Below are 16,893 nucleotides of genomic sequence, written 5' to 3'. Positions count from 1 at the left end.
AGTTGGTAACACTAGTAGGACATTTATTTATTTATTTACAGTGTAAAAAAAAATGTATATAGGTTGTTACAAAAGAAAGGAATCTGTGTGTGTCTATAAACATTAATATTATTTATTTATAAATCGTTTTAGATAAGAGTGTAGCGCTTACTGTCTAATATTATCATATTCAGTAAGTGTTTAATCTCTGATACTAAGGGAATTGAATCTAGACTTTACACCAAAGAGTATACTCTTTGTTTACACTAAATATAAACTGTACTTGCGTGAACTTCCGTATGTGACACTGGAACTTCCGGTATTTCTCCTCGTGGTCTCCGCCCCGCCACACATACAATGCAATGGGCGTTTCCAAACAAGACAGCAGAGGGCACTTCAAAATGGGAGGTCAGTCAAACTTCTATTTGTTACTGCTGATATAAACTGTAAATATGTATATATGATCCTTATACACATTGCTCACAAACTTGAGCTGCTTCGACAGTTGTCGCTGTGCTCCATTACGGCGCATTAAAGTCTACCCTGCTTAATATGTTACATTTCAGAAGCTCTATAATCCGTAAATATAATATATCCCAATTTATAAAGCGTTTTGTTGGCTATATAAGGCATTCAAATAACACTCAATGTACCTCAAAAGTATGTTTGACAGTCTTGCGTTCCTCATTTATGAAGTGGCTCCATCTTCTGGCAGAAATGTGCACAGTATTTATAAAGATATTACTAGATGAGGTTATTTAAAGAAATAGTTAATCCAGAAAATGACAGTTTCTCTCATGTTGTTCTAAACCTGTATGGCTTTATTTCTGTGTAAATGACAGAGAGTTTCCATGAACAGCTGCGAATAGACAGCCGGTTCCTGAAAACAGACCAACGTCTAGATACAGAACTGGTGGATAAACTCATCCTGCAGCTCAACAGAATCTATCCACAGATCCTGACAGACAAGGAGGCCTCCAAAGTAAGAGCTCCACCCTTAGTAACTGCAGTGACGTCAAAAACGGAAGACTAATTCACCACGGGTTACATCAAGATGTTCCCATGAGGTTTTATAATGGGGTAAAACACAAAAATGACTATATTTGGATTTATTGCTCTACAACGTATATTAGAACCACATTAGAATGTTTGGGGTGTGAGAGTGTGCTGCCGTACAGCAAACCGTATTGTCAAGCAATGTTTACCACAGACCTTATTTTACTCTTGCACTGGAAAAACCCCATAGGAAAATCTCGAGGGAACCCATGGTGAATTAGTCTTCCGGGTTTTGATATCATGTCTGCAGCACTTAATACAGATAAACAGTCCAATTGTCCAAATTTGTACGTTATTTCTCTTTCCAATAATGATTTTCCCAAACATTAGTTCAGGGATTTGGATGTGCCCACCTGTGTCAGGCTGGCGGAGCTGCTGAATCATCTACAGGAGAAAGGAGAGGAGGCATGTCGAGAGTTTTACCGCGCACTGCACCTCCACGTGGAGGACGTTTATTTCAGTTTACCCACACGCCTCCGACTCAGAGGTTGGCAGAGTCATCATTTTCCACCCTAAACAACATTCTTTTGAGGATATTGAGTTAGTTTTGTCATTTTTGATTCATAGTGGTGATAGAAATGTATTTTAAGGAACAGGTCATTGGTTGCTGGGCCATCTAAGATGTAGATGAGTTTGATTCTTCATCAGAACAGTTTTGGATCAATTTCCTCATTAAGGCTTTTTTTTAATTTTATTACTTAAAACTATTTCCTTCGGCTAAAATATCTATAGTATTGCTCTCTCCAGGGAAAAAATAGTCTCATCTGAATCAGGAGAAAAATATGCACAGATTAAGCTCTATATACACGTAAAAAAGGTACAAAAAAAGTTCAAAACTAATATGTTATGTTAACATTTGGATGCGTTATTATTTGGCCGTAAGCGACATTTTAAAGTTGAAAATGGCTAATAGCCCACCTTGTTGGCAGAGGCTATTTGCACTAACTCTGTCCACCAACGTGTGATTGGTATAGTCATCACTGAAAAAAGACGTATACGTTTTTTTTATAACTATTGCGACGAAAAAAGGTTGACATTGCTTTAATCCAACAAATTCATTTGCGGAAGGAGGATGTTCATAGATGTAGTAATAATATTACTTTTGCTGTGACTGACAATAAAACTAAAGGTGTTTTAATAATTGTTAGAAGAAATTTAAATATTTCCATTTTAGACAGAAATGGTGATAATGCTGGCAGAATAGCTTGTATGAAGACTATGGTTGACAATAGGAAGATAGCATTTCTATCAGTTTACGCACCATGCAGCCCAGATCCAACTTTTTTTTTCTGCATTATCTACCTATCTCACTGATCTAACAGACTTTGAGATAGTAATGGGTACAGATATGAACGCTGATAGATCTGTTGACAATGTTTCTTACTCCCAGACTGTTTCTACTGAGCAACTTAATCAATGCATAGCCTCTTTTTCATTAGTAGATGCATGGCGAATATTCAACCCCTCCCAAAAAACATACAATTTTCTCAGCTAGACACAAATAATCTTCACAGATTGTCTACATTTTTGCTTCCTCTTCCTTGACCTCAATGCTACTAGAACTCGACATCTTTCCCCTCTCTCTTTCAGACCATAGTAGTATTACTTTCAATTCGCGAGCCTCCAGATGGCGCTTTAATTCTAATTTATTAAAAGATGAGTTTTTGTGATCAGTTCAGAAGTAAACTACATGAATTTATTGACATCAATAAAAGCTCGGTAGATGACCCGCAGATATTGTGGGAGGCGACAAAGGGCTTCATAAGGAATTTTTCAATATCATTTGCTTCCTTTTGCCAGAAAATTCACCGTAAGAAAATCTCTGACCTGGTGGAATCCAAGCTCCGATCATTATAACAGGCAAACCAACACACCTTTTCTGATAGTATGGCAGCTAAAATTGAAGCTGTTAGGAAAAGCTTAATTTGTTATATAGAGAGACAGCCGAATTTCAAAGATCCAGACAAAATGATTATTTTCAAGGTACCAGACCTAGCCATTTACCGGCTCTCAGTCTGCACAATAGTGAAAAATTTGCTAATATAACAGCGGCGAAATCTCAAACTGGTGAGGTTCTGACTGACCAGAAGAGCATAAATTTGTTCCTTCTATTGTGATCTATATATCTCCAACTCTAAATGTGAACCCACATCTTACACTTCTTTTTTTTAATATACTCTTAATCTTCCATATCTGTCAGAATCAGACTCTGAGTCTTTAGATAGGCCTTTATCACTGATTGAATTAGAATCATTGATTAAAGTTATGAGCAAGGGGAAATCCCCAGGCCTAGATGACATACCAGTTGAGTTCTACTTATGTTAGATATGATGCAATATTCGATTGATCAAGGATTCTTTCCACAAAATATGAACATGGCCATTATATCTCTCCTATTAAAAAAGATAAAGACTCTACTCTATGTTCTAGTTACCGCCCACTTTCTCTAATTGGTACAGATGTTAAAATTTATGCAAAAGTTTTAGCCTGCCGCCTAGAATGCTTTATGACTAAATCATGTTTAATATTGTTAATCATGATCAAACAGGGTTTATTAAATCTCATTCTGCTTCAGATAATCTACAAAGACTACTTCACAATCTCCTCATCTGAACAATTGATTTCTCCCGCTGCTATACTTTCTTTAGATGCAATGAAAGCATTCAACCATTTGGAGTGGAACTATCTGTGGGCAGTGCTGGATCACCTAGGTGTTAGCTCCAACTTTATAAATATGATTAAAATCCTCTATGCTAATTCCTCGGCCACCATTCTTACTGGCCAGATAAATTCACAATCATCTCCAATTGGAAGAGGCACCCGCCAGGGTTGTCCTCTTTCACCTTTGCTTTATCTCTAGAACCTCTTGCTCAAACTGAACGTCAATCAGAATTTATACTTCCTATATCCATTAAAAACACTTCACATCACACATCTTTATTTGCAGATGACATATTGCTATTTTTAGACAATCCAGTTCTATCAGTCCATTGGAATAATGTTAAATTATTCCAAATGTGTTCCTATGAAGAAACTCATCTACATCTTGGATGGCCAGTGGGTGAATAAGTTTTCAGCTAGGCGAACTGTTCCTTTCAGCCTGTTATTAAACTTGACTTTGAATTGTTTTTGGTTTGACCACCAAGTTCTATTTGTTTTTGTAGAGTCTGGTGAACCAGTTGTCCCAATCCCAAGTCCCAAGGACAGATATGTAATGAATGACCATAGTAGGTCAACCTTTTCAGTGATTATGCACTAGTAAATGTACACAATTTGCATGAATGGTGTTCCATAATTACATTTTTTTTGCTTCGTTTTGTCTCTGCGCAGGTCCGTTTTTCTTCCTTAGTTGTTTCAGTGTGGCTGTAGGAGCCGCTCTGCTGTATTACTATGGTGGTAAGCACACAAACTTGTTAATATCTTGATATCCACATCAAAAATATGTATTTTCTAGACTTAAAGCTCTCAAAATGTTTTTATCTGCAGAGTCCAAGCAGGTGTCAGGCTCCAGCAGCGCTCTGGGTCTGGCTGCGATGGGTCTTAGTCGAAAAGTGCGGGACGTTCTCATCTGGTACACAGAAGATGGAAAATGATGGATTTTTGTTGCCTTAAAGAATTTAGACACGGCAATTGATTCTGAAATACTCAGTTGTCCTTGTCAAAAATTTCAAAAAATATTTTATTTCAGGTTTTAAAATATGTACATACTATGTATATAGAGCAATTATTGATAGAATTCAGAATTAGAATGGCAGAATTCCAAAGATTACATTTTTAGGTTTCATGGCTAAATCTGGAATCTCTTGTTACAATTTTAAATTTAACAATATAATGGTTGATATAACTGCTTAAAATCTTTGTTCAAACATTATAGTCATTGAAATAATAGCCATTTGTATGCAATACCAAGGGCAGGAACTCGTTAATTTGAAGAAAAGTTGGATAGGAACCAAACTCGCTACTTGCACTAAAGTATTTAGTTGAAGTTGAAAATGCTGAGCTGCTCTGTTAAAGTTGCAACCCTCATTTTGTTTGTGCATTTGTTTTATTGTACTTTAAAAAATAGATGTCAAACTCATTTATATTTTATTTATAGTCAGTATCTTTCAATTGTCACAGACTTGGGACTTGCCAAGAGATTATAGTAGTAAAATGTGGACAGATGCTTATAATTCACTACGCCATTTAGCACATGCAAAACTAGGTAAACTTGACAAATCAAATCAACGTGTCAGAATATTTTGACACGACAATGAAGTCTACAGGTAACCTTAAAGTCCAGTACCTTGGAGTATTAAGAGTTTGTTACTTACTTTTACTTGTTGGCTAAGATTTCAACAAATATGTTTATATTGTTTGTTTACTTTTATACTAGCAGCATGTTTGTACTGGTTTGTGTACTAATAATTCATATTGTCAATTTACTCTTGTGGCCTTGTTTCTGCAGTGCAATTGTAGTGTTTTGTAAAACTTTTGGCCTGGAAACTTTTCAGATGAATTTGCTAATGAGGCACATTCACAACTGAGAAACTATATTTTTTTGTCAGGGGTTACAAAATTATTAGGCTGAATTAAACTGTGGAACTGTTGCTAATGTACTTGAAGATGAATTTGATTTCCACATCTTGATATACCAAAACAAACACTTGACGAGTTGCTAAAAGATGATTGCTGAAAAATAGTTTTATTGATGTCAGAATGATTGTTTTGTCCTTTAATACAGCAGCTTTAGTACTGAAGAAGACCAGTGTGCAATACTGAACATAAAGACAGTAGGTTGGTCTACTGGTTTGCACTGAAATAATGACTAAATGCAATTATTTTGAATTATTTAATTTTCTTTTATGACTCGATACCGTTTTCTAAAAGTGAAAAACAAAGGAAATCTTTGGCCATTTATACAAACAATATCGATATAAAATGTACAAAAACATATGGATAGTAAATCATCACAACAAATATCAAAACACTAAACAACATTAAAATTTAAAATAAAAAATATTTTGAAGAAAAAGGCAATATGCTTCACCTAGTCAGTAGATGGTGCTCTTATACAAATATAAAAAAAATCTTAATTTCTTACGTTTTTGGGTTAATACAAGATCATGTATAATGTGCTGTAATTTACATAGTTTTGTAAGGAAAAAAAAAAATCATTTTTGCTAAAGTGCCGAGTTAAACACTCTTCACTGCAATTACTTTGTTCTCAGACTTCTTTGACTTTGTAAGCAATTTATCCTTCACGCAGCAAGGCCTTTAAATATGACCTTTAAGTAAAAACAAATACAAACGTGCTGTGTGCAAAAGAGTTGCATTGTGTTGAACCACACGTAAAATGAGTCCATTTTCCCTATATAGACAGCTGACGCAGTGATCAGGTAGGCAGTATGAAGGTCCCATGTGAGGTGAGGTGCTACTCTCCACTTCTGGCTTGAAAGGTATTGTCTGTATAGTCTTGATTATTTTCAATCTCAGTAATGATCCGATTAGAATATACAATCCAATTTCACAATTGATGCAATTTAACATGAATTACATAATTAAACAATTACATGCAGTTGCATTTTTAAAATTACATTTATATTATTTAGGCTGTTATTACCTCATTTTGGGACTAGAAAGGGTTCTGCAAAACATAAGGCATATTTACATCGAGGCACATTTGAATGTGTCATGACAACTTGCTTGATTTGATAATAAATGTCCAAATATGTATAATTGTCTGAAATCCTAAACTCGTGATTTTGTGTCTTCTGATCTTTGGATGCCAAATGCTGTGATGAAAACATTAACTACTATGATGATAAAGACGAGAGCTGTGACAATGTTCTCCAGAAGATTCAGTATGTAGTGTTTACTTGTGTCATTCAGATTCCACTTCACTGTAGAACAAGAGCAATAACAGAAGCTCATTATGTAATTCAGAACATTTAAGAAAAGGTTATTACACTGATTTAACAGCTTCTTAAATTAAAATGAAAGGCTAAAATTCGGACAAAACTTGCATGCTTACTCTAAAACCTTCAATATCAAAGATAAAGCTCGTTTTCCATTAATCAGAGTGTGATTGTGTTCACAGCGGATTCTGGTGTAAAGTACAGAGTTGTGTTTGAGGAAATACCACAGTTAATGATTGCTAGAAATGGGACACTGGGGGCTTTTTGAAGTTGAGCAGAGAATATGAATATTTCTCAAATTGGGACTGAATCTCTTGATATGATTCATGTGATAATTCATCTGCTCTTACTCTCACTATGTGGATCAAAAAAGTGAAAGTAAAAGCTGTTTTACATCTTTTAAAATTTCTGATGAGAAACACCAAAATGTTTCATGATTGACTTTCACCACCTGATATAGTCATGTTGAAACTATATTTATTACATACAAATAGATTAGTGTTGGATCGACCTCTCTGGAACTTCTGTACTGAAAGTACTGTTTTGGTATGCATCACTGGAGTGAATTCCCAAATGTTAAAATAATTCACCCAAAATTACATTCCAGTCATTGCTTACTCACCCTCATGTCTTTCAGAACCCAGTAGAGAAGACATTTCTTTTACTTTCATAGAACACAAATGGAAGTTTTATTACAGCAAAACATCCATGCTGGGTTTTTTTTCTATATAGTAAAACTGAATGGTGACCACTGCTGTCAAATAGGATCTTCAAGGCAAGATTTTGGTAAAAGTGATTTGTATTTCAATCTGTTCCTCAAGAAAACATCAAATCACTTCTCAACAGACTAGAATTAAAGTGCTTAAATTGTACTGACTACTTTGTTTTTATGTTGCTTTCTTTGCATTTTATGAAGGAGAACAGCATGAACATAATACAAAGTCATACATAGGTTTGGAAATACATGAGGGTGAATTTTCACTTTTCGTTGAACTACTTTTTGAGACGTTTAATATTTGAATACTGCTTTACATACTACACTACCAGTTTGAAAGGTTTAATTTAAATAGTTTCTTGTGTTTTTGTTTTTTTAAAGGGTATTTATATTATAAAAGGTGATATATATTTTTTGGGCCACTGCATATGATGTTCATACTTCAATATGAAGTACCGTATGCAATAGGGTATGATACTGCTAATAAGAGTATGTTAGCAAATCTAATCATGTCTAAAATCACAATTGTCTCTATATTTTGAAGCCTGTAAACATAGGTTCTCAGTTTGGTTGGTTTCTCTCACCTATGAAGATAAGCAAGACCCCCACGATGATTTGTAGGATGAGGGAGATGCTGATGAGGCTGATGAGAGGAATGTAGAAGGAGAAGGTGGGTCCCAGCTCCAGGATGGTCTTCAGCTGAGAGGCGTTGGCCATCAGCAGTGCGATATCCAGCATGCTCTCTGCTGCACTTTTCTTATTGGCGTAATGGTTCATGTTAATTGGGGTGTTCCTCGACCAGCGGCTTTGCCGAGGATGCTAAGCACAAGCATGAAAACACACGTGATGTTACTTACTACATCCATGGGAATGAGACAAGGTAATGAGTACATGTTTACAGAGAAAGATGGAGGAAATATTCTGAAATATGTTTGCAAAATAGTTTAATGTGATTTACCAGAGTTGGAAAGGTTTCTGGGTCCTCGTTAGGACAACTTTGCTATTAACCAGATTTTAGAGTTTGGGTTATCAAACAGTATTATCAAATAATGTTGCTTAAAGGGTTACTCCACCCCAGAATGAATCATGTCATTAATCACTTACCCCCATGTCGTTCCAAACCAGTAAAAGCTTAATTCGTCCTCGGAACACAATTTAAGATATTTTGGATGAAAACCGGGAGGCTTGTGACTGTCCCATTGACTGCCAAGTAAATTACACTGTCAAGGTCCAGAAAAGTATGAAAAGCATCGTCAGAATAGTCCATCTGCCATCAGTGGTTCAATCTGAATTTTATGAAGCGATGAGAATACTTTTTGTATGCAAAGAAAATAAAAATAACGACATTTATTCAACAATTTGTCTCCTCTCCGTCTCTCACCCTGCGTTCCATTTGGAAGGGCTCATCCCTATGCCCTCCGGAGTGAGCGCTTCGAAGGGTTGAAGGGTGTAGGGGACCAAACAACTGTTTCTTGAAGTTCCCTTCTGCGTCATCATTCCGTGCCCACACGGAGGCGTTGTCATCACGCAAATAATCTGCGCAAAGGATCATGGGAGCCCGAAGTGCCCATCAGTTGTACCCTTCGAAATCTTTGAAGTGCACAGTTTTGAGCACTTCAGTTTGGAACGACCCTTCAGTATGGTGGCCATGATTGTTTTCACTATGAAGTGCCCTTCGGAGGGCAATATATCCCGTTTGGAACTCACCGTCTGTGTCAGCGTAGCGTCATTTTGGAGAGCATCCGATGGACGCAAAGTGCGTACGCTATTCACTGTCATCAGTAACACATGGATATGTATAGTACTTTTATTTACACTTTGACTTGAACGGAAACAGCATATCCATGTGTTACTTGATGACAGAGAATAGCGTAGGCACTTTGCGTCCATCGGATGCTCTCCAAAATGACGCTGACACAGACAGGAGACGAATTGTTGAATAAATGTCATTATTTTTATTTTCTTTGCGTACAAAAAGTATTCTCGTCGCTTCATAAAATTCAGATTGAACCACTGATGGCAGATGAACTATTCTGACGATGCTTTTCATATTTTTTCTGTGCCTTGACGGTGTAAATTACTTGGCAGTCAATGGGACAGTCACAAGCCTCCCGGTTTTCATCCAAAATATCTTAAATTGTGTTCCGAAGACAAACGAAGCCTTTATGGGTTTGGAACGACATGGGGGTAAGTGATTAATGACAAAATTTTCATTTTGGGGTGGAGTAAGCCTTTAACAGATGAAAAATAGTTTGAAAGCATTTATTAATCTTAATTAGTCCATTTTAATATTTACTAATACATTATTAAAATCAAAAGATGCATCTGATAATATCATTTAAAAGACCTGAACATGAACTAAAAATAACTACCATTAATAAAGATTAGCCTAATAAATACATTGCTCATTGTTAATGTATAGTTGGGACCTTAATGTAAAGTGTTACTGGTAGAATATCTTAAATTGTGTTCCGAGGACAAACTAAGCTTTTATGGGTTTGGGATGACATGATTAATGACAACATTTGCATTTTGGGGTGGAGTATCCCTTTAAGTCTCTTATTTAAGAGGTATAGGTTGGGGTTAATGCTCTGATAGTTTCATAGAAATATTGTTTGAGGATCAGGTTGTTGATCCAGTATTACACAGTAGTTGGGTAAATCACAATATGCTTTCAAGTGAGGCATACGATTTGCATTATTTTTTTTACTCAAGCACAATAGTTGTTTTCTGACCTGCAATATATCCTTCAGAAATTTGAGTCATGCATAGACTCTATAGTAATATGACACCTATAGTCCTATTTTTCAGTTTTAGATGGAAACGAAAGTCACTTGTGTTTTTTTCTTTAGAAAAAAGGGAAGGGGTGCGTGTTAGTTGACCCTGACATAATTTCCTTCCGTCTCTTTACAACAGAAGTCATTGCTGAAGTCATCAACCTCTGCACTACAGAAACCTCTCAAATATCAAATTCCTTAAAGCTTTCATCCCAGATAGCAAGAAACCTTTGAAACAATGTTACTATAAGTCATTGTTGATGCCTCAACTCTAACTGCATTGAATTGATGATACAAAGTGGTGTTGGTTCAACATCACTTTTGCACCCGTAATTAATGTTGAAACAATGGTGAGTTTTTAACAAAACATCTATGATAATATCATTGAATCACTGTTATGAAGTAACATTGTTCAACATCACTTTTGCTCCCGTAATTAATGTAGAAACATTAGGGATATTTCAACAACAACAACAAAGGTAATGTCACTGAATCAACATTATGAAGTGACATCACTTATGCATCCTCAGTTAATGTTGAATTATACAGTGCCCTCCATAAGTATTGGAACAGTAAAGACAAAATTGCTCTGTTGGCTGTGGAGTCAAGACTAGGGGTGGCACGGTACACAGATGTCACGGTTCGGTACGTACCTCGGTTCGGGGGTCACGGTTCGATACAATTTCGGTACAACAGGGAAAAAAAAGACATCTACTTTGCTCAGTTTCTTTTATTTTGATGTGAAAATGCTAAATATTATTACATGTTATATATATAAAATCTGTTTTGTTTTCATTGTGAGTGTACACAAATAAAAGCAGACCTTTAACTACAAGCAACAGCACAAATAAAAATACAATAGAGTAAAGATACAAATAAAATAATCAGTGATTTTCAGGGGGTTTTTTAGGTACAGAAATTGAAGTACGATTAAAGTAATCAAAGGTAAAACAGCATTGCATATTTGACTGTATAAATTAAAGATTACTCTTTATTAAAGTTACAAAAGCGATTCAATCAAGAGCAGTGAGTGATTTCTTTGTTGTTGCTGTTTATTTATTATTAACTGTCACTTTAAGAGAAAGCACTGATACTGTACGCCCAGCCGGCTATGTCTGCTATAGGATACTTACCAAGACGGTCATTTTGACAGAATTTTGTGTGAATTGATCCATTAAAACACAATACTTCAGAGAGAGCTTCATATTTGCGCGCGTTCTGAGGCGCAGGTTTGTGCGCTTCTGATGAGCGCACGCACAAATCTTCTCACTGCGCGCGCGAGCTCGCGTCCTCTGGCTCTTAAATATTTGAGCTGGCAAAGCTTACATGACTTTAGTCTAAACACCGATATCAACGTGTGCTGTTCAGGTCTCACCTGTGCGCGCGCTATCAGCACCCGGGTGATGACGGAATAAATGCTCATATTCCAGCATACGGCACTCGCATTGAACAAGAGTGAATGATTTGTCCACTTATTTTTTTTTTTTTTTCTCATCGCTGTTGTTATAATGTACTGGGAAGCCAGAATGCGCATCCATTAACAGAAACATACATTAGCCGAACCCTATTTGTTTTACGTGTTATTTATAACAAACCACATGCGTTGTCAGAATTCAGTTGAACCGCGGTCCTAGCGCGTGCCGAACCGTGTGTGGAGAACCGTGCGGTTCGGTTTTTTTCCGCGAACCGTGCCACCCCTAGTCAAGACATTTGCAAATATGATTAAAAGATATATGAGACAAAACTACAGAATGTCACATTTTATTATTAGCCGTTTCAACACATATATGCTTTACCAAATAAAAAGAACAGCACTTTTAGAGTTCATCCCACTTATTGATTCACTTGAAGGAGTGAATGAATATGAGTGAGTGAATTCGGACACTGAGTGCACGGGAAGTACTGCCGTTTTGATTGCTGTTTAATAATCATTTGAAACGGGCAGCTCCAGTAGTAAGATTAAAGGATTTATCTTGAAATTATGTATAAACCCTAAATTTAATAGTCAATTTAGAATGAATTTGTACCTGTGTTGTATTACGCCGTGGACGAGCGCTTTTAAAATGATTGAATGGATGATTCAGCTGCGGACGCCATCTTCTGGCGAGACCGCGAGACGCGGCAACTCATTAGGCACACGACTCTCACAGTGCATTATGGGGATTCTCTAGCCGTTGAGTGTACATCGGTTGTACACTCGTTTTTGCGATGCATTGTGGGATTGAATGAGTGCACTCCAGAAAGTCCACTATGTTTTCGAACACCACTAAAAATGTCCGTCCCCTCAAATAGTGCCCTATTTGAGGGTATAGGGGGCGATTTCGGATACAGCCACTCACTCGTTTTCATTCACTCCTTCAAGTAGACTATATTAGTGGACTATTGTAGGGAATAGTGAATGAGGGTATAGGGGGCGATTTCGGATACAGCCACAGAAAATGTGCAGTGTTGGGGGTGCTCGCAGGACTGGTCTGAAAACCACCGTCTTAAGTGTTTAGTCCACGAGTCGTCAAACTCATATTGTACTTTTTGGCTTAGCGTGAAGGGCCTCTTAAAGATTTATTAACTCAAGAAATCCCTCTTTCTTTTTAAATAGAGTTAATAAAGAGCTGGTCATGCCTTGCTCAAGGGCACCTCAGTCGTGGTATTGAGAGCGCTGGACATTCACTCCCCCCACCTACAATCCCTGCCGGCCCGAGACTCGAACCTGCAACCTTTGGATTACGAGGCCGACTCTCTAACCATTAGGCCACAACTTCCCTTGAACACAGAAGCATTATTTTTCTCTATTCTGGCAGAGAGGTCAGACTGCAGGTGCGAGCTGGCTCTGATGTCCTTCTGGTGTTACATTATTACATCTACTTTGTTTTATTTTCTTCTCACCAGCTGGGTAGCAGACTTCAGTCTTCAGTATTGACAAAAATTCCCCCAGACTAAATTTATGAAGTGGCAGAAAATGACTCATCTTTGGTTGAGACTGACTGCACTGCATATACCCAAATATTGCAGGTTCTTCAGGGGAGTGCAGAACAGGTGTTGACTTTGGGTACGGTTCAGTCCAGCTGCCTAACACAAGAACCCTTGTGCCTATGCTGGGAGTGGCAAAGAAAGTAGAAAAACTCTCTCTTTCCATGAACCCCAGTAACACTCAGATACTGACACTTTCACAACACCCTTTCTATAGAAAACTGAATCAGTTATCTAAAAGTAACAGCCTGGATTATCTTCCTCTTTCTCTGTCCTGCTGATCCATGCAGCTCATTAGTTGTTAAAAACCAAAAGGTTACAAAGCTTTCCAACCAGAATGCCATAAAAGTTCTCCTGGCTTCACTTACCTGAACCATTTCATACACATAAATCAAGCATTTCAAATTAAAGACATGGCAACCCTGACAGATTGGGCTGCTATTCATGTCATATACTGTATGCATTCTACTGTATGCAAAATCGGCCCTTCCAGGCCACTATCCTTCAGAGTTTAGCTCCAACCCTAATCAAACACACCTGAACCAGCTAATCATAGTCTTCAATACTACTATAAGGCTACAGGCAGGTGAGTTTTATCAGGGTTGGATCAAATCTCTGCAGTAAAGTGGCCTGGAAGGGCCAAGTTTGCCCATCGCTGGTATAACTAAATGAATCTACAGCTGATGTGGTAAAAGCAGAAAAAGTTCATGTGTTTATCTTGTTTTTCAGACTTGCATCACAATCAATGGTGCAGTTGTCCATAATATTACTCAAATATTACATCATACCAAAGCCAGGTGGAGGCGTCATTTCCACTTGGCATAGAAATTAGCCACATAAATCACTGCCCTTTTCAGTCCGCCTAAACACACAGTGTCTTAAACATTGGTGCTGCCCACAGGAATGATGATATGTTTGACTTTGTGTGTTTCGGGGTGTTTGTTGGGCGAAAAAAAAATCCACTGGTGGTAAAATGTTCCTCTAGTCTTTCTAACCACTTCACCTCACCTTTCTTCAGTGCAAACATTAATGAAAGTGTACGAAAAACATTAAACACATTACACTTTAAGGTTTAAATGAATTAAAAACATAAGCCAAGGGAATTGCAAGAGTTGAAAAACTTGTAATAAGAACTGGTGATCTGTCAAAACACACAAAATACACTTTCCCCTATACATTCATATTTCACTACACATTAACTTTAGTAGTAATAATAGGAACTACTATACCAAATGCTTCATATGGGTCTTTACTGCTAGAACATAAGTTATGATGTGATGTCAGTTTTTGTTTACTTTGTACATGTTTTGTTCCCTCCTTGGTAAGCGAGACTGTAAAACTTGGCTAGCTCAATGTAGAATCCATCTGTTATGGTTTTACTGTTAAATTTTCAATGAAAATGAACTTCTGTAAGATAAATGGTTAATTGGTTAACTGTAGGCTATATCAGTTCCATACATTCCATTAATATAAAATATGGAATAGGCTACATGTATTATATAGGTAAATTAATACTGAGGAAAGGGGTATTACTTTATAATCTACAAAGAATATTAATAATTAAGAAACTAATATACGCTTTTATGGTAAAATACTGTTAAATGTAGGCTACATTAACAGCCTTTTTCCTTCAAACTAAAGAAACGCTTTCAGACTCCAAAAAACCTTGAGTATGTATTGCTCGGTTAATGTATTTTTGTCTAACCCTACAGGATTTTATAGACGTCAATATAATGGGTTAAACTTTCACACAAACATCCCATTGGCGGATGCGTTTGTGCTCGTTTTAAATTATACTTATATGTTCAAAATCACTCACCTCTCTTGAATCACTTCTGTTAGCATCTCCATTCAATTCCATCGCTTCTGAAGCCATATTCCTTCTTTTGATTCTACGTTAACTAACACTCCGTAAATAGCTGTGTTTCAGTGTCTGTGGTGCATTATGATCTCATGGACGATGAAAGGAAAAGGGGCTGGACAAACGACTGCAGAAGCACTGTCCGGATCTCTCTGTGTTTAGAGTCGGATCTTTTGAATCATTCAGATGAATCGGTTTAGCATCTGAACAATTCGTTTACAAATTGCATTTTACTAAACGTACAAAACGTTTTTAGCCGGGATGTTTCAGCAGTTTTAGCAGTGTTTAATGTAAATTTGCTAGTTTCTAAATGTTTATACAAAATATCACGGATGTAGGCTACCACATGAAATTACAATAATTAATAGTAAAATTAAGAAATATGTGGTATAGGCCTATATCAGAATATAGAGTACATAATATGCCATTAAAGGATGGCACAAACCAATATTTCTGTAAAAGGGTGGCTGTTTTCGGTTCTTTGAGCAATTTGTGCGAAAGAACCGATTCCGAATCAGTTGTTCGAATCGCTACAGTGCAGGCTCAACATTGGCACAGCCGCCGTTCGTCCACAATCTAATACCAAAGTTCGTGCTCTTATCAGTGTAGATATTACGATTACTGGCCTAAAATAGGTTTAAACGTTTTAAACTTTTATATCTAGGTACAAATATGTTGTAATTATTAGTAATTATTAGCCTACCCTGGGACAGAGCAGAATAATTTAACTGTAGTAGTTTAAAGAGAGCACTGACAACAGTTCAGTGTGTCAAGTTCTTAAAGTACAGGCTAATGACAGACTAATTAATTGCAGTATTACAGAAGACGTTCAGTTTCTATAGATATAAGGTGCAGCGTGTAAGATTAGATTTCTGACCCTTACTGCACATTTGTCTTTTAATATCTCTAAACGATAAAGATTATCCTTTTGCTGTGTAACAACGTGTCCATACCATAAATGAACTGAGCACTAAATTATTTTGTCTATGGGAGACTTGAATAGTTGTAACACATCTTTCAGTCTTTATTTATGTGACTCACTTTGAGATAATATGCCCAGATTTGCCTTTAATGTCAAGTGCAAAGCTATTGTTACAGACTACTTCAGTAACAGAGTGGGTTGTTACACTAACAGAAAACATGAGTTTTAATTTTTTTTACACCAATTCTATACTGTACGGTATTTTATAATCACCTCATGAAGGTGGTGAACACGTATTTTTTCATTTAACTTACTTATGGTTAAACCATGATGTTAAAACTCACCCTGTATCCCCTATAAGAATGCTAGTGTTAGAGGGAATGAACACAACTCTCTCCAGGAGGCGGAACATTTTCTTTCAGGGAAATAGCAAGAGGATGAGGGGAGGGATGAGAGAACAAAAAGCATCGTCATACAACATTAATTCATATGAATTATTCAGCAGTCTTAACCAAGTCACGTGGCGGGCATAGGGATATTCTGAGAACAGTAAAGGGATACAGTATGCTGTAAACTACTTAAAACTTAGTTATACTATCATATTAGTTCAATAACGATTGGTTATGTCTCTGCAGGACAGTGATGTACCCCGTTCAGTCCTTCACCAAGCTCTGGTCACGTCGCGTAGGTTTGGGAGGGGCCCAGCGTTCCGTGGGGTC

At 36.9% G+C, this 16,893-nt stretch overlaps 2 protein-coding genes across 5 annotated transcripts; one reads left to right on the top strand and one right to left on the bottom strand.

Annotated features, from left to right (window-relative positions):
- Positions 1-329: 329 nt before the first annotated feature.
- Positions 330-6,760, top strand: LOC306855378 (caspase recruitment domain-containing protein 19-like; the record flags this gene model as incomplete). Of its 3 annotated transcripts, XM_079394047.1 has the most annotated exons (6): positions 330-387; positions 822-961; positions 1,366-1,522; positions 4,200-4,262; positions 4,366-4,431; positions 4,522-6,760. In XM_079394047.1, 6 exons carry the CDS (start codon positions 342-344, stop codon positions 4,626-4,628), a joined length of 579 nt encoding a protein of 192 aa, XP_079250173.1. In that variant the 3' UTR covers positions 4,629-6,760. The 3 variants fall into 3 exon arrangements, with proteins under 3 accessions (XP_079250173.1, XP_079250175.1, XP_079250174.1); XM_079394049.1 differs by lacking the exon at positions 4,200-4,262 and having other exon boundaries at positions 336-387; positions 4,522-5,832; XM_079394048.1 differs by lacking the exon at positions 330-387 and having other exon boundaries at positions 815-961; positions 4,522-5,833.
- Positions 5,853-15,353, bottom strand: ninj1 (ninjurin 1). 2 transcript variants are annotated; one of them, XM_079394051.1, is made up of 5 exons: positions 9,029-9,338; positions 8,752-8,867; positions 8,606-8,647; positions 8,232-8,466; positions 5,853-6,917 (listed from the first exon to the last, which is right to left on the bottom strand). In XM_079394051.1, the coding sequence occupies exons 2-5, from the start codon at positions 8,755-8,757 to the stop codon at positions 6,766-6,768; spliced, it is 435 nt and encodes a 144-aa protein (XP_079250177.1). In that variant the 5' UTR covers positions 8,758-8,867; positions 9,029-9,338; the 3' UTR covers positions 5,853-6,765. The 2 variants fall into 2 exon arrangements, with proteins under 2 accessions (XP_079250177.1, XP_079250176.1); XM_079394050.1 differs by lacking the exons at positions 8,606-8,647; positions 8,752-8,867; positions 9,029-9,338 and adding an exon at positions 15,211-15,353.
- Between the last annotated feature and the right edge of the window lie 1,540 nt (positions 15,354-16,893).

Source organism: Barbus barbus, assembly GCF_936440315.1.
Source record: "Barbus barbus genome assembly, chromosome: 35".
Lineage (NCBI taxonomy): Eukaryota > Metazoa > Chordata > Actinopteri > Cypriniformes > Cyprinidae > Barbus > Barbus barbus.
The sequence above is the reverse complement of the archived record's forward strand: the minus strand, read 5'-3'. Positions and strand labels throughout refer to the sequence as shown.

Coding starts and splice junctions, on each gene's coding strand:
- ninj1 (XM_079394050.1), bottom strand. CDS start 15,267: ATGGCTTCAGAAGCGATGGAATTGAATGGAGATGCTAACAGAAGTGAT. Junction 8,467..15,210: donor ACAGAAGTGATTCAAGAGAG/GTGAGTGATTTT, acceptor GCTTGTGCTTAG/CATCCTCGGCAAAGCCGCTG. Junction 6,918..8,231: donor GGTCTTGCTTATCTTCATAG/GTGAGAGAAACC, acceptor CTTGTTCTACAG/TGAAGTGGAATCTGAATGAC.